Source organism: Bombina bombina, chromosome 2 (genome assembly GCF_027579735.1).
Source record: "Bombina bombina isolate aBomBom1 chromosome 2, aBomBom1.pri, whole genome shotgun sequence".
Lineage (NCBI taxonomy): Eukaryota > Metazoa > Chordata > Amphibia > Anura > Bombinatoridae > Bombina > Bombina bombina.
The window spans coordinates 112,224,422-112,250,324 of NC_069500.1; the positions used below are offsets into that span (position 1 = coordinate 112,224,422).

Here is a 25,903-nt window from a genome sequence, read left to right on the forward strand (position 1 = left end):
ACCGCCACCCCCCACATCGCAAAGTACCTAAATGAATTGTTAACCCCAAAACCGCCATCCCCCCACAACGCAAACTTATGAACAAACATCTAAAACCCCTAACCTAACACCCCCTAACTTAAAACAAATTCAGATACCCCTAAATTTACTAAAAAAAAATCCTTAAAAAAATTAGCAGTAAAATTAAATAAAACAATCTAAAGCTATAATAATAATAATATATTAGTATTGATAGCTGTGCACTCAATGGGAAAGCAATAAGTATAGGAATCAATAATAAATATTATGAAAAAATCGTGAATATGCAACAAATATGCTATGACGTAATGAATATGCTGTTATAATTACCCTATGAGGGTTAAAAACTGCAAACCAAAGAGTAAGTCCAAAAAAAATAATAAAAAAGTCTTATCCTTTGGAAGATTCTCTGTGGATTCCTTCTCACTGGGAGGCTAACCACTGCTTGTTGAAACGAACTCTCAAGGATCTGGTAGAGGGTATTAATACATCAAATGATAATCGCACAGAAGCACTCCACATAGTGTACAAAGTTTTAATCCAATTAAACATATAAAAAACAGATAACACAATCCCCCTGAGTAATGCCTACTCACAAGATAGGACCTCAATCATATGAGGTAAGGTATGCGTCCTGTGTAGTAAGTTTAAAGATGTCCAGACCGTGCAAACTAGAACAGCAATCTGATAGATACAGGATACTCGCGTCTGTGTTACCAAGGCCCTGTCCTTTGGTCCGGGAGGACCACAAAGACCGATATTCAAAGGCTCAATTGGCAACAATAGTAACACGCTGGAAATCCACAACCAAGCGTGGTAAAACAAACCAGCGTGTGTTGCAATGTGATGTAAGGTGGGCATGGCCTAACGCATTTCATGGAACTCGTCCTCTTCGTCAGAGGCTTGATAGACACCCACCTTACTAGCTGTCTATTAAGGACAACGGGTTTGGTCACGCCTCCCTACGTCACTCAAATCCACCTGCTTGCCTAAAAATGGATACATTGACTCAATACGGCATAGCAAAAATGGGAAATAGCAGTTAAAAGTAATGGCAACAGTTACTTTTATGTTTTAGTGAATGCAAACAGATCTTACTTATATTCCAAATGATTTAACTATCTGAGAGTGAACAAAAAGTTAATATTTTTCTAAAACTCAAATATAACAATAATTTAAAAACACACATATTCCAAATGAATTAATAATACATTCATAATACGAAGTATCAAACCTATCTTATAAACACTAAAATTCTGATATTCCACAATTTCTTAAAATACAATTAATAATTAATAGTTAATAAGAAATACACTAAAAATAATCAAGCATTAGTAAAAATGACCTATACGAACAGATATAACAGATGTCTGCTCTATTGCCTTGAAGCATAAACGGGAGGGATAATTTTTAATGTGCTCCAATATCCTTCTTTTGATAGTCCACTTTGTTCTACCTACTTATTGATGTTTGCAGGAACATTCCAAAACATATACCACATATTTGGAGTGGCAATTCATAGATGATTTTAGTAGTTTCTTGAAACCATTCACTCTATAAACAATTTGTTTATTGTCTTTGTCAATAATAGGACAGGTATTACAACCCTTTCTATTGCATCTAAAAAAAAACATAAGTGGACTTATTCAACCAATTAGTGTCTCTGTTGCACCCTAGGTTACTAGGTGCTAGAATATCCTTTAGATGTTTGTTTTTGCTAAATACTACAGATGGATTCCTATCCAAGGTCTTACCTAGCACTGTAGAAGGACATGACAAATGTGCTGTGGAATCTGTTGGCGCTCTACAAATACTTGATAATAATAATAATAAGAATAATAAAATTAATTGTCCTTTTTATTTTCCACGACTCATTATTGTATTTAGCTAGGAATATATTATTTTTCATCTCCTTATTATTAGTGTCCCGTTTATTATTTAGTAAAGTTGTTCTACTCAAATTTTTTGCTTTTTCATATCCTTCTTTTATTATTCTGTCTGAATATCCCTTAGATTGGAATTTAGTTTTTAAAATCTCAGATTCTTTAGCAACAGTTCCTCTGTACCCTCTGGAAATTAAATAAAACCCTAATCTTACCTTTAAAAATAAAGTCCTAATATTACCAAAACAAAAAAATCCTAACATTACAAAAAATAAAAAAATCCTAACATTACAAGAAATAAAAAATCCTAACATTACAAAAAATAAAAAAAATCCTAACATTACAAGAAATAAAAAATCCTAACATTACAAAAAAAATAAAAGCCCTAATCTATAAAAAAAAAAACACTCCCCTAAAAAACAAACTAACAATAACCCCCAAAGTTGATACTCACCGATGATGATGGGCGGCGCTCCATCTTCATCCCGGCGGCGACGTCAGTGGTCCTCTTCAGCCCTTCAATATTTTATATAGATTAGGGATTTTATTTTTTTGGCCAGCAATGCCCTACAAAAAGGCCGTTTTAAGGGCTATTGGTAGTTTATTTTTAGAATAGAGGTTTTTTTCATTTCGGGGTTGTTGTTTTTTTTTAAGGGGTATTAGCATAGGATTAAATATTTTATTTTTTTGGATAATTAGTTTTTTATTTTCTGTAAATGTAGACTTTATTATTTTCTGTAATGTTAGGTTTTTTATTTTTGATAATGTTAGGATTTTTTCGTTTTTGTAATGTTAGGGTTTTATTTTAAACGGTAAGATTAGGTTTTTATTTAATTTTACAGGTGTTTTTTTTTTTTCAAGGTAGTTGGGATTTAGTTAATTTAGGGGTATTTTAATTTGGGTTAAGTAAGGGGGTGTTTAGGGGGTGTTATGTTAGGGGGTTTAGATGTTAGTTTATAACTTTGCATTGTGAAGGGATAACAGTTTAGGGGTTAATAGTTTATTTAGGTACTTTGCGATGTGGGGGATGGCGTTTTAGGGGTTAATATTTTATTTTGGTACTTTGAGATGTGCGGGGATGGCGGTTTAGGGGTTGATAATTTATTTAGGTACTTTGCAATGTAGGGGGATGGCGGTTTAGGGATTAATAGTTTATTTAGGTACTTTGACATGTGGGGGGTGGCGGTTTAGGGGTTAATAGTTTATTTAGGTACTTTGCAAATGTGGGGGGATGGTGGTTTAGGGGTAAATAGTTTATTTATGGGTGTCAGTGTACTTGGTAATGTATTTTTCTTGTGTTTTGTGCAACTTATTATTTTTGGAAAACAGTTTACCCCAGCTCTTAGATCGCAAACAGGATGGAAGCGAAAGAGGCTATTGCACTAGCGCAATCACGATTTCGATGAACTTGTAATATCAGTGGAATGAAAATGGCTTTCAATATCGTGATTATGCTAGCGCAAAACAGTTTGCGCCGCACTTGTAATCTAGCCCATAGTATCTCTGTTCAAGTACAATTGTTTCATAAGTGGCTCATCTATAATATTATAGCAATCACTGCTCAGTTAAAGATATTCTGAAATCCTTTGTGGAAATGATGCTGTAATGTTTAATCTGAATTTGTATTTATTTCATACATGAAAACTCTTATTTGCATATACAACAATTTTGGATTATATTACATCGTTTGTAGCACCAGTTGCTTATGGCAGAATATTTTTTTAATACATTTTTATGTTGGCTATTTATAGAGGAATATAACTATGAACGGAGAAGCCAAATCACCGTACAGTGTCAATCTTGAAAGGCTGCAACCAAATACCAATTATAAATTCAGAGTACGTTACATTACAGATACACCTGTGTCAAAATGGGGCAATTGGTCTGAGACATATACATTCAAGACACAAGAATGTGGTAAGCTTTGTTTTATAAACACAAGGGCTGTACTTTAAATGGATGTTAACATATGTACAAATAATCCAGTAAAATTGAAGATATGAATAAATATATTTTTAAAAGCTTTGCACCAACAAATCATTTGCTGTTATTTCCTATGCATTAATGTTATTTTATACTGGCAGGAATTAAACCATAAAATTAAATATTTATTGTAAGTAAATTATGCTGAGATATAGAAAAAAATATTTGACACATCACTGAGTGTAGAATATATAAATGTGCAGAATACAGCATAAAATAATAGGTCATATGTTAAAGGGATATGAAACCGGAAACTTTCTTTCATGATTATACAAAATAAAAGTTCAATTTACTTTTATTATCAGATGTAGAGATAGATTACGAGTGGAGTACAAAATTGTGCTTTTGCAAATGCAATATTTGTGCTCCACTCGTAATATCAGCGCACGCAAAAGTGCGCTGGTATTTGAAGTTGAGCGCAATCTCACATTTGCATTGTATGGAAGCTTAAAAAAAATTTCTTTCTTGATTCAGATTGAGCATGAAATTTTAAGCAACTTTCTAATTTACTCCTATTATCAAGTTTTCTTCATTCTCTTGGTATCTTTATTTGAAATGCAAGAATGTAAGTTTAGATGCCGGCCCATTTTTGGTGAACAACCTGGGTTGTCCTTGCTGATTGGTGGATAAATTCATCCACCAATAAAAAAGTGCTGTCCAGAGTACTAAAACCAAAAAAAAGCTTAGATGCCTTCTTTTTCAAATAATGATAGCAAGAGAACGAAGAAAAATTGATAATAGGAGTAAATTAGAAAGTTGCTTAAAATTGCATGCTCTTTCTGAATTACAAAAGAAAACATTTGGGTACAGTGTCCCTTTAACACTCATGAGAGCGCACATCCAGAGGCTTCAATGGGAGCCTCGTATTGATGACGATAGAACGGTACAGAATCTAGCTAAGCACAGGGGTAAGTCAAGCAGTGTTGTGCAGCAAATATAAAATATTTATGTGTATGAATAAATACATATACTGTATATATTTATGTGTTTATATAAAGATAAATATATATTTATATAAGCATATAAAGTCCCACTATTAAATGCACTGCCTGTTAACTGTTTTGCATCAGCCAGGGTGCATATGTCAAGAAAAATATCCACAAATCCAAAAAAGACCACTCACTGGGCTTTTAAAAATAAAAATTAACTTTTAATGGTCAAAGGGTTAAAAAAAAGGGGAAAGGCCTTTGACCATTAAAAGTTAATTTTTATTTTTAAAAGCCCAGTGAGTGCTGTCATTTTGGTATCTGTATATAAGCATATATATATATATATTCTCTAACACCAAACATCCCCTTACTATAACCACTTATAAATCCTTTGTGCGGTTATTTAAAAAAATAAAATAAAGATGCTACAATGGTTTATTTTAATAAAGGAACCTTACACTTTATTTTGGGGGCAATTGGGGGACATCTTTAAATTAACCAGAGGTCTGACCTCTGGTTAAAGGGACAGTCAATACCAAAATTGGTAATGGTTTAAAAAGATAGATAATGCCTTTACTTCCCATTCCCCAGTTTTGAACAACCAAAATTATTGTATTAGTATACTTTATAACATTGTAACCTATACATTTCTGCCTGTTTGTAATCCACTACAGACAGCCTCTTATCACATGTTTTTAAATGAGCTTTTCACAACAGGAGACTACTAGTTCATATGGGCCATATAGATAACATTATGCTCACGCCTGTGGGTTGTGGATGACTGCACTAATTGGCTAAAAATCAAGTCAATAGATAATAAATAAATAAATAGTCATGTGATCCAAATGTTAATTATAGACTCTATGGGGCCCATTTATCAAGCTCCGAACGGAGCTTGTGGGCCCCTGTTTCTGGCGAGTCTTCAGACTCGCCAGAAACAGCAGTTATGAAGCAGTGGTCTAAAGACCGCTGCTCCATAACCCTGTCCGCCTGCTCTGAGCAGGCGGACAGGAATCGCCGGAAATCAACCCGATCGAGTACGATCGGGTTGATTGAAACCCCCCTGCTGGCGGCCAATTGGCCGCGAGTCAGCAGGGGGCGGCGTTGCACCAGCAGCTCTTGTGAGCTGCTAGTGCAATGTTAAATGCAGAGAGCGTATTGCTCTCCGCATTCAGCGAGGTGTTGCGGACCTGATCCGCACTGTCGGATCAGGTCCTCAACACCTTTAATAAATAGGGGCCAATGACTCTTTACTGACTGTTACAAATGAGGAACTATTATTTCAGATGATTTACAATTTAGTAAACAATATAGTATTGCAGTGAGTAAGGCCAGTAGAATCTTGAATGTATTGGTAGAGGTATTTGCAACAGAAATAGTAAGGTTCTTATGCCCCTTTACAGATAATTAGTTAGGCCTCATCTTGAGTATTGTGTGCAGTTCTGGAGGCCATATCTCCAGAATCTGTGCAAAGGAGGGCTACTAAAATCTTACATGGTCTAAAAGTGGCTCAATGACCTAAATATGTATAGATTGGAGGAGAGAAGGGAAAGAGGTGATATGATAGCAACTTTCAAGTATATTAAAGGGCTTAGTAAAGCTGAGACTGTGATTTTTTTACATAAAAAGAAAAATTAAAGAACAAGGGATCATGATCTCAAGCTGAAGGCTAGTGTATTCAGGATTCATTTGAGGAAGCACTTCTTTACAGAAAGGTTGCATGGAACAAACTTCCACAAGAGGTGGTAAAGACAAACACTGCGGGGGACTTTAAGAATGCCTGGGATAAGCATAAGGCTATCCTACAAACCAGATACATTTATACTTTTAAGAAATATCAGGCTGGGCCTATGGCTCTTATCTGCCGGCAAAATCTTTGTTTCTATATTTCTATTATAATATTTTTTTTTTAGTCTTTTAACTGTAATACTAAGTATACATCTTTATATTCTTTACATAGGTGTTTTAGTGTAGCTTCTTGAACAATTCTAACATTTATTATGGTTGATAACAGCTCCTGCAGCAGCACCTGACATTTGGAGAGATGTGAAGGAGAATGGTACTGGAAGATCTGTGATTCTCTACTGGAGGGTATGCAATTTATCCAATATTAAAGTCAATGATAAAAAATCACATTAAAGGAACAGTCTAGTCAGACAATATTGAACTTTCATGATAGGGCATGCAATTTGAAACAACTTTCCAATTTACTTTTAACATTAAATTTGCTTTGTTGTTGTTGGTATTCTTTGTTGAAAACTAATCCTAGGTAGACTCATATGCTAATTTCTAAGTCCTTGAAGGCCGCCTCTTATCTCAGTGCATTTTGACAGTTTTTCACAGCTAGACAGCACTAGTTTATGTGTGTCATATAGATACCATTGTGCTCACTCCCATGGAGTCAGCACTGATTGGCTAAAATGCAAGTCTGTCAAAAGAACTGAGATAAGGGGAAAGTCTGCAGAGGTTTAGAAAAAAGATATGCACATATGTAAAAAGTATATTAGTATAACTGTGTTGGTTATGCAAAACTTGGGAATGGGTAATAAAGGGATTCTCTATCTTTTTATACAATAACAATTCTAGAGTAGATTGTCCCTTTAAATTTATTTGTATGCATAGTGCTATTTTGTTATATTTAACCATATATTTAAAAAATGTTAAACAAACTTACATGCTCTTTTTTAAGAATAATGCTATAATAAAGTCCATCTACCCTATAATGTTTCTTCCAATGCTAAATTCTAGACAGCTATATATTAAAAAACAAAACATTATTTTTTAAAGTCAGAAACCTTTTACAAAAGCAAAGATTGACTAAACATATATTATCTGTATTGTACATTCATGCTTTCCCTCTTTTTTTTTATTTCTATATTTCAGCACCTTCCTGAATCTTATGCCAGGGGAAATGTTATTAGTTATAATGTCTTTTGGCAGCCACTAGATGATACCTCTGAGACAAAAAGCAAAACTATTTCTCCTCTACACAACCGCACACAAATTAATATTGACAGTAGGGCTTATGTAATAAGAATGACAGTACAAAATGGAGCTGGGATTTCTCCTCCTTCAGAGTTAAGAATTCCTGATGCAACAGAAAATGGTAAGCTGTCTATGTCAAACAAAAAAAAATGAAATACCCCACTACCATTTATAAAAAAGAGTTTGTATTGAAATGTGCATGTGTTCTTCTATGTCTATTTTGAAAGTGTGTGTGTGTTACTTTGTTGCTGTATAGGGGACATACCTTGGACAATGTGTTAGGGTGAGGTCCTGCTGAAGGAAATTTGTGAAACTGTTGTTGTTGGCTGAGTACTGTAGAGATCAGAAGATTTAGGGAATTACTGCGGTATACTTTACAGAAGTTTGAAAGTATCCAGGTGTGTGTAGTCTCCAGAGGTCAGATCTTAACCTGCGGTCTACCTAAAACATAGCTCCACTTCTCATATCATTATTGCTGGTGACACTTTCTTCTTGTATTATTTAATCCAGTTTTCCAACTCCCTCAAGACTTTCTGCTTTCCTAAAAACTTGTACAGCTCTACACACTTCCCCTTGCCAATCTGCTCCTATTTCTACTGTTTTCTCTTCATAACTCTTACATTCCTTTTCTCCTCATATTGTCTCCCTTTCCTACACTCCTAGCCCGCTCATATCCAGCAGTACACATCACCTATGCTTTTCTCCTGCAGTGAACTGCTGGCATACAAGTGACATAGCCAACATGTGATTTTCATGTTCTTGTACGTTGCCACAAAAATCAGGTAGTTTTATAGGTGCAGATGATTTTTCATGCAGTTTCTATAACAGTATGAATAAGCAGCCATAGCGCAGATAAGATGGGTCTTGCAAGCAGTTAGATAAGACAAATTGCCATAAACCTATCCAGTCCTGATTTTTCTTAATTGTGATATGATGTCACAAACACCGTCATTTATTTTCTAAAAATTCAAAATAGCACTAAGGGCCTGATAATCAAAGATTCTACAACTTGGAGAGAAATTATAGCACAGACTTCACAGGGGCTGAATTTACTGAATTCTCTAACAAAAAACATAATTTATGTAAGAACTTATCTGATAAATTAATTTCTTTCATATTGGCAAGAGTCCATGAGCTAGTGACGTATGGGATATACATTCCTACCAGGAGGGGCAAAGTTTCCCAAACCTCAAAATGCCTATAAATGCACCCCTCACCACACCCACAATTCAGTTTAACGAATAGCCAAGAAGTGGGGTGATAAGAAAGGAGCAAAAGCATCAAACAAGGAATTGGAATAATTGTGCTTTATACAAAAAAATCATAACCACCACAAAAAGGGTGGGCCTCATGGACTCTTGCCAATATGAAAGAAATTAATTTATCAGGTAAGTTCTTACATAAATTATGCTTTCTTTCATGTAATTGGCAAGAGTCCATGAGCTAGTGACGTATGGGATAGCAGATACCCAAGATGTGGAACTTCCACGCAAGAGTCACTAGAGAGGGATTGATAAAATAAAGACAGCCAATTCCGCTGAAAAAATAATCCACAACCCAAATCAAAAAGTTTTAATCTTATAATGAAAAAAACTGAAATTTTAAGCAGAAGAATCAAACTGAAACAGCTGAAGTACTTTTCTACCAAAAACTGCTTCAGAAGAAGAAAAAACATCAAAATGGTAGAATTTAGTAAAAGTATGCAAAGAAGACCAAGTTGCTGCTTTGCAAATCTGATCAACAGAAGCTTCATTCCTAAAAGCCCAGGAAATAGAAACTGACCTAGTAGAATGAGCCGTAATCCTTTGAGGCGGGGATTTACCTGACTCCACATAAGCATGATGAATCAAAGACTTTAACCAAGACACCAAAGAAATGGCAGAAGCCTTCTGACTTTTCCTAGAACCATAGAAACAGAGATCGTTCCAGCTGGTGCAACAAAAGACTTTTATTATGCAAACAGGGATAAAGAAGCGACGTTTCAGGCCCACACCTGGCATTTTCTCAAGCTTAACCAAACATTAGTGAACAAACATTTAAATAGCCCTAATGGCGCCAAATATTGTGATTGAAAAGTGATAAAATGTTGCCCTCTAGTGGAGAACCATCATTTAGCATACAAATATATATCAAAGTGCACATTAATGGCCTCAATCCTGCCACCTAGTGAATCAACATCATATTATTAAACAGTTATATCTCTCATATCATATGTGAAAAAATTCTTATTCTATATTAAAAATTGATCAGCATTACAAAATTGCATATTAATAAAAAATATAATAAAATACATTGAGAATTTCATTAATGTTTTAGTAACCACAATATATTGAATTAAAAAATATATATCAAGTGTATCCTAGATGCATCAATCATATTTGATATAGTTGTTTCAATCAGTTAACTTCATCTTTATTTTGATTTTCAATTCATCACTATATGGATGCACTCATATAATTGGTCAATATTAGCTATTCAACATAGTGTATCTATTTAAATTTATAGAGACATTTAATCTCATACTAATTAATATTTACATTAGAATGCACATTCATTTATATAGTATAATATTACAAAAAAAGTCCTATACTTATTCCATTTTATTAAATTTTATTGGATTCTATTTAAAATGAATTTTATTCAGTCACCAAAAGGCAGTCCAATTACATTCTCTATTTAAACCTCTGGGCCATAAAGTACCTAATTCATTGATCCAGAATGTTTCTCTTCTAGTTAATATATTCTCCTTATCACCCCCTCTTCTAGGTGTATTAACTCTTTCAATGATTTGGAAATGCAATTGACTTATTCTATGGCCCGCCTTTATAAAGTGTCCAGCCACTGGAGCATCCTTTTTACCACAACAAATATTTGACTTGTGTTCAGAAATTCTTTCTCGTGCTTCCCTGGTCGATTGACCAATATACATCAAGGAACACGGACATTTAATTGCATAAATAATATATTCTGACCTACAAGTCAAATATTAATTTATGGAATATTTTCTGCCTGTATATGGGTGACAAAAGGTATCACCCTTAATCATAGAGTTGCAATTAATGCAAGATAGACACGGGAAACATCCTTTTCGTTTTTGACCAGTTATTGTACCCTGAGTTTGCTTTTTCTTAGCCCCAATGTCTGCTTTCACCAATTTATCTTTAGTATTAGGGCCACATTTATAGGCTAACATAGGTGGTATTGAAAAGGCCCCTATATCTGGGTGACACTTAGATAGAATGTACCAATATTTACGAATGATTTTATTATTTGGTGACTTCTTGTATTATACTGAGATATAAATTTAATCCTCTCTGAATTTTTAGAACAATTCATGTTCTTTACTTTCCCTACTGTTTTGGATCTGTTACTATTTAGGCTCACATCTTGTTTTATGTCTTCAATCAATGCCTTTGGATAACCTCTTGAGATAAATTTATCTGACATTTCCTTTAGGCGAACCTCCTTAATGGTAGGATCTGACACGATCCTATCAACCCTAAGGAGTTGACTTTTCGGGACAGCCTTAAAGGTGGTGGGTGGGTGGAAACTCTCAAACCATAATGTGTTATTTTTATCAGTAGGTTTGGAATAAATATCAATTTTCAAACCATCCACACCTTTATATACTCTAGTATCCAAAAATTGGATCGAGCATTCATCGTATGTTAAAGTAAATTTTATACCATTAACTGAACAATTCAAATCGTCAACAAATGCCAATAGGGATCCAATGTCGCCATACCATATGCCAAACACATCATCTATGAAACGCCACCAGGTGGCGCCATATTGTTTAAATAAATGATGTTCATAGACAAACAATTCTTCAAAATTAATCATAAATATGTTGGCATATGTAGGGGCGACATTGGACCCCATGGCTGTCCCCTTCTTCTGGAAATAGAAAGTGTCCTTAAATAAAAAATAATTAGCATACAAGATAACTTCTAATAAATTCACAAAAAATTGTATTTGAGCTAAACTGTATTTTTTTTTTACATATGCCAACATATTCATGATTAATTTTGAAGAATTGTTTGTCTATGAACATCATTTATTTAAACAATATGGCGCCACCTGGTGGTGTTTCATAGATGATGTGTTTGGCATATGGTATGGCGACATTGGATCCCTATTGGCATTTGTTGACGATTTGAATTGTTCAGTTAATGGTATAAAATTTACTTTAACATACGATGAATGCTCGATCCAATTTTTGGATACTAGAGTATATAAAGGTGTGGATGGTTTGAAAATTGATATTTATTCCAAACCTACTGATAAAAATAACACATTATGGTTTGAGAGTTTCCACCCACCCACCACCTTTAAGGCTGTCCCGAAAAGTCAACTCCTTAGGGTTGATAGGATCGTGTCAGATCCTACCATTAAGGAGGTTCGCCTAAAGGAAATGTCAGATAAATTTATCTCAAGAGGTTATCCAAAGGCATTGATTGAAGACATAAAACAAGATGTGAGCCTAAATAGTAACAGATCCAAAACAGTAGGGAAAGTAAAGAACATGAATTGTTCTAAAAATTCAGAGAGGATTAAATTTATATCTCAGTATAATACAAGAAGTCACCAAATTAATAAAATCATTCGTAAATATTGGTACATTCTATCTAAGTGTCACCCAGATATAGGGGCCTTTTCAATACCACCTATGTTAGCCTATAAACGTGGCCCTAATACTAAAGATAAATTGGTGAAAGCAGACATTGGGGCTAAGAAAAAACAAACTTAGGGTACAATAACTGGTCAAAAACGAAAAGGATGTTTCCCGTGTCTATCTTGCATTAATTGCAACTCTATGATTAAGGGTGATACCTTTTGTCACCCATATACAGGCAGAAAATATTCCATAAATGAATATTTGACTTGTAGGTCAGAATATATTATTTATGCAATTAAATGTCCGTGTTCCTTGATGTATATTGGTCAATCGACCAGGGAAGCACGAGAAAGAATTTCTGAACACAAGTCAAATATTCGTTGTGGTAAAAAGGATGCTCCAGTGGCTGGACACTTTATAAAGGCGGGCCATAGAATAAGTCAATTGCGTTTCCAAATCATTGAAAGAGTTAATACACCTAGAAGAGGGGGTGATAAGGAGAATATATTAACTAGGAGAGAAACATTCTGGATCAATGAATTAGGTACTTTATGGCCCAGAGGTTTAAATAGAGAATGTAATTGGACTGCCTTTTGGTGACTGAATAAAATTCATTTTAAATAGAATCCAATAAAATTTAATAAAATGGAATAAGTATAGGACTTTTTTTTGTAATATTATACTATATAAATGAATGTGCATTCTAATGTAAATATTAATTAGTATGAGATTAAATGTCTCTATAAATTTAAATAGATACACTATGTTGAATAGCTAATATTGACCAATTATATGAGTGCATCCATATAGTGATGAATTGAAAATCAAAATAAAGATGAAGTTAACTGATTGAAACAACTATATCAAATATGATTGATGCATCTAGGATACACTTGATATATATTTTTTAATTCAATATATTGTGGTTACTAAAACATTAATGAAATTCTCAATGTATTTTATTATATTTTTTATTAATATGCAATTTTGTAATGCTGATCAATTTTTAATATAGAATAAGAATTTTTTCACATATGATATGAGAGATATAACTGTTTAATAATATGATGTTGATTCACTAGGTGGCAGGATTGAGGCCATTAATGTGCACTTTGATATATATTTGTATGCTAAATGATGGTTCTCCACTAGAGGGCAACATTTTATCACTTTTCAATCACAATATTTGGCGCCATTAGGGCTATTTAAATGTTTGTTCACTAATGTTTGGTTAAGCTTGAGAAAAGGCCAAGTGTGGGCCTGAGACGTCGCTTCTTTATCCCTGTGTGCATAATAAAAGTCTTTTGTTGCACCAGCTGGAACGATCTCTGTTTCTATGTATCAATACTGGGTTTGGTAAACCTGTTCCTGGCTGTGCAGTGAGTGCTGTGGTTCATGATACATTGTTGCAAGATTTTCCTAGAACCAGAAAAGATAACAAATAGACTAGAAGTCTTTCTGAAATCTTTAGTAGCTTCAACATAATATTTCAAAGCTCTTATTACATCCAAAGAATGTAAAGATCTCTCCAGAGAATTCTTAGGATTAGGACACAATGAAGGGACAACAATTTCTCTACTAATGTTGTTAGAATTCACAACTTTAGGTAAAAAATTAAATGAAGTCCGCAACACCGCCTTATCCTGATGAAAAATCAGAAAAGGAGATTCACAAGAAAGAGCAGATAACTCAGAAACTCTTCTAACAGAAGAGATGGCCAAAAGGAACAAAACTTTCCAAGAAAGTAATTTAATATCCAGAGAATGCATAGATTCAAACGGAGGAGCCTGTAAAGCCCTCAGAACCAAATTAAGACTCCAAGGAGGAGAGATTGACTTAATGACAGGCTTAATATGAACCAAAGCCTGTACAAAACAATGAATATCAGGATGATTAGCAATCTTTCTGTGAAAAAGAACAGAAAGAGCAAAGATTTGTCCTTTCAAGGAACTTGCAGACAAACCTTTTTCCAAACCATCCTGAAGAAACTGTAAAATTCTAGGAATTCTAAAAGAATGCCAAGAGAATTTATGAGAAGAACACCAAGAAATGTAAGACTTCCAAACTCGGTAATAAATCTTTCTAGACACAGATTTACAAGCCTGTAACATAGTATTAATCACTGAATCAGAGAAACCTCTATGACTAAGTATTAAGCGTTCAATCTCCATACCTTCAAATTTAATGATTTGAGATCCTGATGGAAAAATGGGCCTTGAGATAGAAGGTCTGGCCTTAACAGAAGTGTCCAAGGTTGGCAACTGGCCATCCGAACGAGATCCGCATACCAAAACCTGTGTGGCCATGCTGGAGCCACCAGCAGTACAAACAAACGCTCCATTAGGATTTTTAAAATCACTTTTGGAAGAAGAACTAGAGGCGGAAAGATATAAGCAGGTTGATAATTCCAAGGAAGTGACAACGCGTCCACCGCTTCCGCCTGAGGATCCCTGGATCTGGACAGATGCCTGGGAAGTTTCTTGTTTAGATGAGAAGCCATCAGATCTATTTCTGGAAGTCCCCAGATTTGAACAATCTGAAGAAATACCTCTGGGTGAAGAGACCATTCGCCCGGATGTAACGTCTGGCAACTGAGATAATCCGCTTCCCAATTGTCTATACCTGGGATGTGACCCGCAGAGATTAGACAGGAGCTGGATTCCACCCATACAAGTATCCGAGATACTTCTTTCATAAATTGAGGACTGTGAGTCCCACCTTGATGATTGACATACGCCAAGGTTGTGACATTGTCTGTCTGAAAACAAATAAACGATTCTCTCTTCAGAAGAGGCCAGAACTGAAGAGCTCTGAAAATCGCATGGAGTTCCAAAATGTTGATTGGTAATCTCGCCAACTCCATGGGAGGCAAAGTTTGTAAAACTGAATTGTGAGTGTGGTGAGGGGTGTATTTATAGGCATTTTGAGGTTTGGGAAACTTTGCCCCTCCTGGTAGGAATGTATATCCCATACGTCACTAGCTCATGGACTCTTGCCAATTACATGAAAGAAAAAGGCAGAACCAAGAGAGATGAGAGATTCCTTGCATAGAATGTAATGAAGCTCTTTGGGGTACATTTCTCACAGGCGATAGTAAAGTTAATAGGAGAGAACCTGACACTGATATAAAGTCTCAGTTTGCAGCAAATAAAAATGAAGCAGAATTGTTTTCAGTTTAACGTGCATCTGCCTCTAGTTTATTATACATTACTTTTCTATCAGTTAACATTCATACAGCTAGCGAGATAAGTTAGTGAGACCTCTTAGTGTAAAATGTTTAGAGTTTATCATGAGAATTGTGAGAGAGATCCAGACACACCCTGTGAACGTCTCTGTTCTGCCCAAGAAACTCCCCTGCCCCCCCCCTTTCTGAAACTGTCAGTTTTGTTTTACATAGAGCAAATACAAAGTGCAATGTGATTTTTAAAAGTTACACAGAAACTATCAAAGCAAATTACAATCCTAAATACACTGCAGTATCCAGAATACAAATGCATTAAAATACAAATTGGAAAGTGCAAAGCTTAAATGTCATAAAACATAAAGGACAGAATCTGAAGCCTAAAGTAAAATAAAATACAAAGTACAAAGTATAAGTGAAACAAAACTCTCATGTGAGGCAGTGCTATATTGCACTGGGCTTGTCTCCTTCATAGTCAGAAATGTAGTGAAAACCCATTAGAAAAGTACAGCAAAATCCGCTTTTCAAGAATCTTGTAAGGATTCTCACAGTGCTGGAGGATAATTTTAGCTCGTCTCATCTTAGTGGAGAGCTTTAGATCATTTTACAAAATTCCTGTGTCCTATTGTATTAACTCTAAAAAAGTTGATTGATACTTTAAGGCCTAGATTACAAGTGGAGCGGTGTTTTGTACAAGATTGCTAGAGCAGATAGCACTAGTGTGAACCTGGTACCGCAATTATATCAAGTGTATTGTGCAAGCTCAACTTACCAGTGTTGAAAGTAAACCGTGATGCCTATTGTTAAGTTACCAGAAACATACCAGTTACACATTATACAAATGCAAATCACTAATACAGTACAAGAGGCCCATTTATTAAGCTCCGGATGGAGTTTTAGGGCCCATGTTTCTGGCGAGTCTAAAGACCGCTGCTCCATAAACCTGTCCCCCTGCTCTGAGCATGCGGACAGAGATCACCGGAATTCAACCCGATCGAGTACTATCGGGTTGATTGACACCCCCCTGCTGGATTGGCCGCGAGTCTGCAGGAGGCGGCGTTGCACCAGCAGCTCACAAGAGCTGCTCGTGCAATGCTGAATATGGAGAGCGTAGTGCTCTCCGCATTCAGCGAGGTCCGACATACCTTTGATAAATATCCCCCCAAGTGTTTACATCAATAACTTTGTACAGTGAGTAAGGACAATAGCAATTTTTATGTGTAAAATTAACCTTTTCACTTCCAAAAGAGTAGCAAAACATTTAAATGAATAAGTCATACATTTAAGCTTGTGGCATTATTGATACATGTGTGCATATGGTAAAAAAAAATGTTCCTTATACATATTTTTCAATATATATATATATTATTTATTTATTTTTTTTAAATAAAAAAAAAAGTGTTTTATATTTTGGCTTTTACAGGCCACAATAGTGCATTTTTAAACATTTTTCACATTGTAAAACATGTTTTGCAAAAAGTTTCATTGAAACTTAATACCATTACCTGCTTCTTTCTCACTGTACCGATAGCGTTTATGAAAATCTGTATTGCGCTATACCGATCGGGTTCATACAATACTAGTTGTTATAGTGAGGTTACATAAACACAGTTTGTAGAGCGCAATACAAATTTTCATAAACAATATCTGTTACACAGTACAGTGCTAATTTATTTTCAATGTTAAAAATAGCGCTTTTTATAAAAACGTGTTTTAAAGTGTGAGAAATGTTTCAAAGCACACTATCGTGATCAGGAAAAGCCACATCCATTATTTATGCAGGATAGTAATATGCTGTACTATACATGCCAAAATACAAAACACATTTTTGTTCCAAAAATATAGATTACACCTCACACATATGTACTGTATACCCATAATACCCCAGCTCAAAAGGATAAACAATAATGGGTTTTTTTTACTTTAAAAAATAAATACCATTTATTTGTCAACCTCTAAATTTATGTTATTGTCATCACATCATTCACAACACAAAATACTTTAGTTTCCAAAATAGCTGAGTCTAGATCGTATATTAAAAGGACAGTGTGCTGTAATTTTGTCTTTAATGTACTCCAAATGATCAATTTTAGCTGCTGGAGTGTGTTAAATTGTTTTAATTTACTTATTATTTAAAACAGCTGCCTCTGCCTTGATCTGCACCTATACTGTATATTTCAATACTTAAGTACTAGTATAGAAAGTTTAGTAGAAATCAAGCTCCCATTGGGGAGGGAAAGAGAGATAATATAATGTTAATTTCCCCATTGTTCTCTCTATGTATTGGTCTTACTGTGTATACAGTGATAGAAAAGATAAGGAGGATCTGGAGTAAATTTAGAGATATGCTCTCCTTACAAGCTCCGCCAATTTCATTAGGTTGTGGTTTCAATTAGCAGAGACTGCTATTTCATATACCCAAATGAGCCATTTACACACACACACACACACACACACACACACACACACATATATACATATATATATATATATATAAAAAAAACTTTTTGTTCAGAAGGGCACTCACAGGCGTTTTTTACATCAATCCAGTACTTATAGCCAAAACGTCGACTATCAAATTAAAAACCTGATGTATTGAAAATAAAAAGTACTTGTTGGAATGATGTAAAAAATGCCTGTGAGTGCCCTTCTGAACAAAAAGTTTACGTATATACATTATTGAGGATAGCACCCAGGTATTGAATACACCTCAAAGGTTGGAGTGCTGGGCTACCGGCTAACTGATAGAGCTCCACTTGTAATCTAGGCCTTAATAATTAATATGATATGATCACGTTTGAGAGATTGTGTTTATTTAAAACCTTCTGAAATTTTTTTTTTTCTATAGGTGTAAAAATATGCTAATGCGGTGTAGAAGAGCTAACTGTGTGAAATTAATTATTAGATTCTGTCTTTCAGATGAAAAGGGTACATTTAATTTCTTAAAATGCTTTTGTTTAGAATAAACTTGTATTATTAACAGATGTTTTATTGTTGAGGATATTGAACCCCCAAACTGACAATTTATATGAATTTTGCTTCTTAGTATGATAACTCAATATCATGATTCCATAGACTCTAGGAACATTAAAGAAGAAAAGGCAAATGGGACAAAAAATGGAGTTTTAATATCATGGAGTTGTCTTCCTAATGTTTTTCATGGATTTGTCATTGATTGGTGCAACTATCCAAGGTCTGAACACTGTGATTTTCAATGGAAAAAAATCAGTTCTAATTTCCATAATGATGTCATTGTATCAGGTAAGAAAATCAATGTGGATTACATTTTTCTACTTTAATTTCTGATTCAATCCTTAGCCATTCATTGAAAATCATTCTACAGCCAATGTATCAAAGGAGCAGTGTCCTCAGCTTTAGTTGTTGGCTTTTCCTGTAGATTGGAGAAAACAATTGGAGAAAACAATAACAATTTTTGCCGCCAAAATGTTTTTGGACATCTTTCCCTCTGTGAAGCACACAGTGGCAATGTCACCAGCAGTCCCATTGATGGCTTGGGAGTGTCACCCACTAGGCCTTCAATAATCCCCAACCTGTAGTGTAGGGGGTCGCTGAAAACAACTTTTGATCGATGATCCACCTGTATAATAATTATGTCTCGTCATGCACACACAGGCTGCAATGTTCATGACCAGGGTGCCATGTCATAAGTATAAATCTGGTTAAATACTGAAAATATGTGTAAAGGTTTAGTTTCTATAAAGTACTCATGTTTTTTATAAAGGAATGGGCACTGCAGTCTAGTATAGTATTTATCTCTGCTTGTGAAAAGAAAGCTGTGTGGAAATCCTTTTGGATAATCCTATGTTCCACAAAGCCTTGTTTGGACATTCACTTTTATTGCCTGTTTTATATCTGTCTCTAATTGTCCACAGCAGGAAGGATAGATAAGGGGAAACACGTTAAAACATGGTGGTGCCCATTACTTTTAAGAAACTCAGTGAAATTTAGAAAACCAACAATTGTTAAATTACAGTAAAAGGGGAAAATAAACCATGCAAATATATTGCAAATCTTTTTTAACTACACATAATTAAAAATGTTATACTACAATCTTATACTGTTTAATATCCCTTTAATGGTACTGTAAACTCTCATGTTTCAGATTGAGCGTACAATTAAAAAAAAAAATCTATCCAATTTACTTATATTATCAAATTTAAATCTTCCTCTTGATATCCTTTGTTAAAACGTATCTCCTTTTCATAAGGTCATAGGGAGTAAGACTCGGGATAGTTCCCGTGTCACTATATGGCAGCTTATTCACAGTACTTGGCATGAATCAAGACATTTTAATTTTGATTTTCATGTCCCATTAATTCATTTAATGATTGTTTTGCTAATTAATGAGTTTAACATTAACACCTGTTTTGCACTTATACTGTATACATAAATAGTTCAGCTGAAAATTAGACGGTACAATTGTTTTTTACACAGGTGTAAAGATGCATCCACTTCACTGGCATGATTTTTGTGAAAATTGCTTCTCTGTACATGTCATCAGGGATGGTCAGCTTGTGGCCTACAGGTTTTGTGGCCCCGGAAAAAAGGAAAAATAATAATTTGTGCCAAAGTTTTGTGCTTACAGGAAAAAGAGGAGCTAAAAAGGTGTGCTTTGGAGCACCTGGTGGGTGGGAAAATAAGGTGGCCACAACTCAAAGAACTCTTTGGAGGGGAGATAGACTGTGCCCTGCCTTGGCTACGTGATATTTTAAGGAAATATTAGTTGTGTATTTAATGGACCTAAACTTATATGAGGCCCTTAATCCTTCTAAATATTGATATGCAACCCACATGTGTATGAAAGTTGCCTATCACTGATGTACCTTGCTAATTACCAGTGCAAACAATCTTATTCCACATCCCTTGCTCCTTGGATAAATTATGAAATCCAGATACTATGATATCCATCAATACCTATATTTATCATTCTAGCGCCATCATTGAATTAAACAGTATATAGATTGGAATACTGGTTTATGTTATCATCAGTCTTATGGAGTAGAAGCTATTTTAGCAGGTTTATTATAAATGATATTGTTGTCTAACAGACTTCTTGTTTTAGCTGTACCCAGGTAGGACAATACATTTTTAACTCAAAACTGGGTTGATTGAACAGTAGGAACCATTTGTGCCAAAGTTTTGTGCTTACAGGAAAAAGAGGAGCTAAAAAGGTGTGCTTTGGAGCACCTGGTAAGGTGGCCACAACTCAAATAACTCTTTTTAGGAGAAAAACAGAAAATAGAGTGTGCCCTACAGCGTTACTTAAATCTGGCCCTGGGCTATGTGATATTTTTAGGAAATATTGGACTAGATTACGATTGGATATAATACATTTGCGAGAGCGATAAGGGGTTTATCTTGGGAGTTTGTGCTAGTCAGGCTTACCGCTGGTATTGTGAGTTGAAAGTAAACGCGATTGCTTGAGCTCAATTTCGATTTACGCTAGAATGATTACCGCAACTACAGAACTCTGGCTGTTTCACAAAACTAAAATGTTGGACAAAATACATCAAAAATACATTACAAAGTACAGTTACACTCATAATAACACCATCTAATAAAAATAATTTAAAAAAATATTGCACACAAAAGTTATAAGGGATCAAAAATAGGAAGTCTCAGATGTTAGAAAAAAAAGGCAGGCTAAAGGCTTTGACACAGACATACATATCCATGTCTAAAGATGGATATGTAGGATATGTATGTATATATACTGTATGTATATATATATATATATATATATATATATAAATATTTGCATAGGAAATTAGCACATCTAGGCAAGAATCCCTGCTTGCTTTTCCCCAGAAATACCTCATATGCAATGTTACCAATGCACAAGAGAATTCTGGGTAAGTTATGCAAATTAGATATGCAAATTCTCAGTTTTTTTGCTTCAAAAATACTGTTTTAACACAGCTATCCTTTTAACAGGATTATTGCAGCAAATCAGAAATCACTCACTAGACAGCCTGTTTTGTTCTATTTGGAACTCATCAGTAGGAGATAGATGTCTGGTTGCTGCATTGATAAAGCTATTTTCAAGGTTAAACCAAAATTCATTAAAATTATGGGGGGAGATAAAAAACTGAAATTAAAATCCTCCATGTCTCAAAATTAAATCAATGTAAATATTTGCATAGGAAATTAGCACATCTTAACTTACCCAGAATTCTCTTGTGCATTGGTAACATTGTATATGAGGTATTTCTGGGGAAAAGCAAGCGGTGATTCTTGCCTAGATGTGCTAATTTCCTATGCAAATATTTACATTGATTTAATTTTGAGACATGGAGGATTTTAATTTCAGTTTTTTATCAAAATGTAGAACTTTGCATTTTCCCGTATTAAATCTTATTTTCCATTTACCTGCCAATACTTCTAATGTTTACAGATCCCTTTGTAAAGAAAGTTCATCTTGCTTTGACCTAATGACCTTACTTAACTTAGTATCATCTGCAAAAATTTAGATGTCGCTATTTAATCCTTTCTCCAAGTCATTTATAAAAAATATTAGAAAAACAGGGCTCAGTACTGATCCCTGGGGAACTCCCCTGATTACCTTTATCCAATCTGAGTATGATCCATTCACTACTACTCGTTGCTCCCTATGTTTTATCCAGTTATTTATTCATGAGCTAACATTTTCAGCTATTCCCAGTCCCTTAATTTTGTGCATTAATCTCTCATGTGGCACTGTATCAAATGCCTTTGCAAAATCTAAGTATATCACATCAACTGATTAAAGAGTACAGGTTTGTCTATAACAGTGCTAAGTTCCCTTAACACCCTTGGGTGTATTCCATCTGGGCCTGGAGTTTTATTTACCTTAATATTATCCATTTTTTTCCTGATATCCTCTATACATAACCCAGTTAATGGTATGGGCTGGCATGTTTTAGTTTGTTCCAAAGTATCGTCCATTGGTTCCTCTGTTGTGTATACTGAAGAAAAGAACTGGTTTAGTACCTCAGCCTTCTCCCTGTCACTGTTAACCATGCTACCCTCCACGCATTTTAATGTACCTATATTGTCCTTCTTAGATTTTTTGCTATTTGTGTGCTTAAAGAACCTTTTAGGGTTAGACTTAGAATCCTTTGCAATTAACTTTTCATTTTCAATTTTGTCTAATTTGATTGCTTTTTTGCATGCTTTGTTATATTAGATTAGATTCCTTTTATTGTCATTGCACAGGTAGAAAAACAGGGCAACGAAATGTATTAAAATATCTAACCCAGACATTGCAAATATATAGTATAAGGTGCAAAATACAATAGTAGCTATAAATAATATAACGTGCAAAATTCCAAGAATATATAGTAAGAGTGCATAGTGCAAATCGGTATCAAGCAGCAGTCAGTTGTATGAAAAAGAATATGTAAGGCACAGAAGAAAATGTAACAATATAATACAAATTATCAATGTGATTTTAAAAGTGCATAGTGCAAATCAGTATCAAACAGCAAGTCAGTTGTACAAGAAGAATATATGAGACATACCAATAAAAGGATGTGAATGTGATGCAAGTTATCGATTTTGTATAGAAAGGTGCATGGTGCAAATCAGTATTAGACAGCAGTCACTTGTATAAAATAAATATATAAAGAACTGGAAAAGTGTGATAGTGTTATACAAATGATCAATGTGATATTAATATATATTCCTTATAAATATGGAATGTTGAGTCTGTACTATTTTCTTTGAATAATTGAAATGCCCTACGTTTTTTTCCTAATTTCTCTTAACACATTTTTATTCAGCCACATTGGCTTGGATTTTTTATTTTTATTTTTATAACCATATGGTATTTGTTGATATGTATATTTATTTAACAAAGTTTTAAATGATATCCATTTATCTTCAGTATTTTTATTAGAGAATACTTTGTCCCAATTTATCACCTAGATTACAAGTTGTGCGTTCGTGTTTTAACGCTGAAAAAATTGTAATTTCATCGTTAAAACAGCACCGCAGCCATTACAAGTCTTATCAATATAGCTGTACCGCAAGCCTTTTAGCCTGTAACGCAATGTCAGTCCCGCACTCGTAAAAATTACGTTTTTTTCATGGGACTTTCATAGCGCTGCCATTATGAGTTTTGAGGTGAGGCTAAAAAGCTTGCATTACAGCCTATACCGACAAGATCCGTTTCGCAATCTAAAAGCAGTAGTTATTAGTTTTACGCTACAAAACTCTTACATAAAACTCATAACTAAAGTGTTACAAAGTACACTAAACAACCATAAACTACCTATTAACCCCTAAAACGCCACCCTCCCGCATCATAAACATTATATTAAAGTTATTAACCCCTAGTCTGCCGCTCCTAACATCGCTGCCAGTAATAACATTTATTAACCCCTACTCCGCCGCTCCCTGATATCGCCGCCACTATACTAAAGTTATTAACCCCTAAACCACCACCCTCCCACATCGCAAAAACTATTTAAATATTATTAACCCCTAATCTGCCGTCCGCCCACATCGCCCCCGCTATACTAAAGTTATTAACCCCTAATTCCGCCACCACTATAATAAACCTATTAACAAATATTAACCCCTAAACCAAAAGCCCCCCACATCGCAATAAACTAATTTAAACTAGTAACCCCTAAACCTAATGCCCCCCTAACTTTATATTAAAATTACAATTTCCCTATCTTAAATTAAATTAAAACTTACCTGTCAAATTAAAAAAACTAAGTTTAAACTAACAATTAAACTAATATAAATATTAAACTAAAATTAAACTAGCTACCATAAATTAAATTAAATAAACTATATTCCACATTAAAAAAATCCTAACACTACTATAAAAATTACAAACTAATTAAAAAAAATACTTAATTGCAAAAAATAAAAAACACTAAATTATGAAAAATAACAAACGAAATTATCAAAAATAAAAAAGAATTACACCTAATCTAATAACCCTATAAAAATAAAAAAGGCCACCCAAAATAAAAAAAAACCCTAGCCTACACTAAACTACCAATAGCCCTTAAAAGGGCCTTTTGTAGGGCATTGCCCTATATTAAACAGCTATTTTACCTTTAAAAAAAAATACAAAGACCCCCCCCAACAGTAAAACCCACCACCCAACCAACCCCCCAAAATAAAAAAACCTAACTCTAACAAAAACCTAAGCTACCCATTTCCCTGAAAAGGGCATTTGTATGGGCATTACCCTTAAAAGAGCATTTAGCTCTTTTGCATTGCCCTGAAAAGGGCATTTAGCTTGTTTACGAAAAGCCCAAACCCTAAACTAAAAAAAAAAAACACCCAAAAAAACTTACAAATCCTAACACTAACCCCCGAAGATCCACTTACAGTTGCTGAAGTCCCGTTTGAAGGATCTTCATCCCGGCGGCTCCATCTTCATCCATGCGGCATTTTCTATCTTCATCCCGGCGGCGTCTTCTATTTTCATCCCCGCGGAGCGGATCCATCCTGAAGACATCCGGCGCAGAGCATCCTCTTCATACGGTCGCCGCCATACACTGAATCTTTAATGCAAGGTATGCGATTCAAAATGGCGTCCCTTGCATTCCTATTGGTTGATTTGATTTTGGAAATTCAAATCAGCCAATAGGATGAGAGCTACTGAAATCCTATTGGCTGTTCAAATCAGCCAATAGGATGAGAGCTACTGAAATTCTATTGGCTATTCAAATCAGATTTAGTTAATAATTACTCTTTTACTGCAAATAAATATTATCTTTCTATGAATTCTCAGGACCGCTTTCAAACTTGCTAACCAGTTTTTTCAATCCTTTCTAGATGCTTTTAAAGCAGGAGTGAGATATGACTTTAGGATTCATGGGCTTAATGTTGATGGAGGATATTTATTGGCCTACAGTACCGGATTTAAACAAGAACTGGGTAAGTAAAAAAAATATATTGATCAGTATGCCCCGATATGTGTAAAGGTTAAAGGGACAGGAAAGGCAAAAGCAATCTTTCATGATTCAGAGAGAGCATGTCATTTTAAGAGACATTTCAATTTACTTCTGTTAGGTATCTTTTGTTGAAAAGTATATTTACATATCCTCAGCAGCAATGCACTACTGGCAGCTAGCTGGTGAATTGTGGTTATACAAGCATGCCTCTTGTCATTGGCTTACAAGATGTGTTCAGCTAGCTCTCAGTAGTGCATTGCTGGTCTGCAGCTGAATTTAGCTATGTGTTTAATCTCTTTTCAGGGGTTAAACACATAGCTTTGTGCAAGCAATAGTGAAACAATAAAGGTGCTCTATTGGATTAAGATCTGGTGACTGTGGAGGCC

At 34.7% G+C, this 25,903-nt stretch overlaps 1 protein-coding gene across 2 annotated transcripts in view; it reads left to right on the top strand.

The window, feature by feature from the left end:
* The window catches only part of LOC128648507 (oncostatin-M-specific receptor subunit beta), a 161,267-nt gene that overhangs the window by 88,355 nt on the left and 47,009 nt on the right, over positions 1-25,903 (top strand). For both annotated transcript variants that reach the window (XM_053701219.1, XM_053701218.1), the window contains 5 exons: positions 3,653-3,818; positions 6,828-6,904; positions 7,697-7,919; positions 18,673-18,858; positions 25,399-25,500. In XM_053701219.1, coding sequence (XP_053557194.1) covers positions 3,653-3,818; positions 6,828-6,904; positions 7,697-7,919; positions 18,673-18,858; positions 25,399-25,500 — 754 coding nt within the window. The remainder of the gene's footprint in view (positions 1-3,652; positions 3,819-6,827; positions 6,905-7,696; positions 7,920-18,672; positions 18,859-25,398; positions 25,501-25,903) is intronic.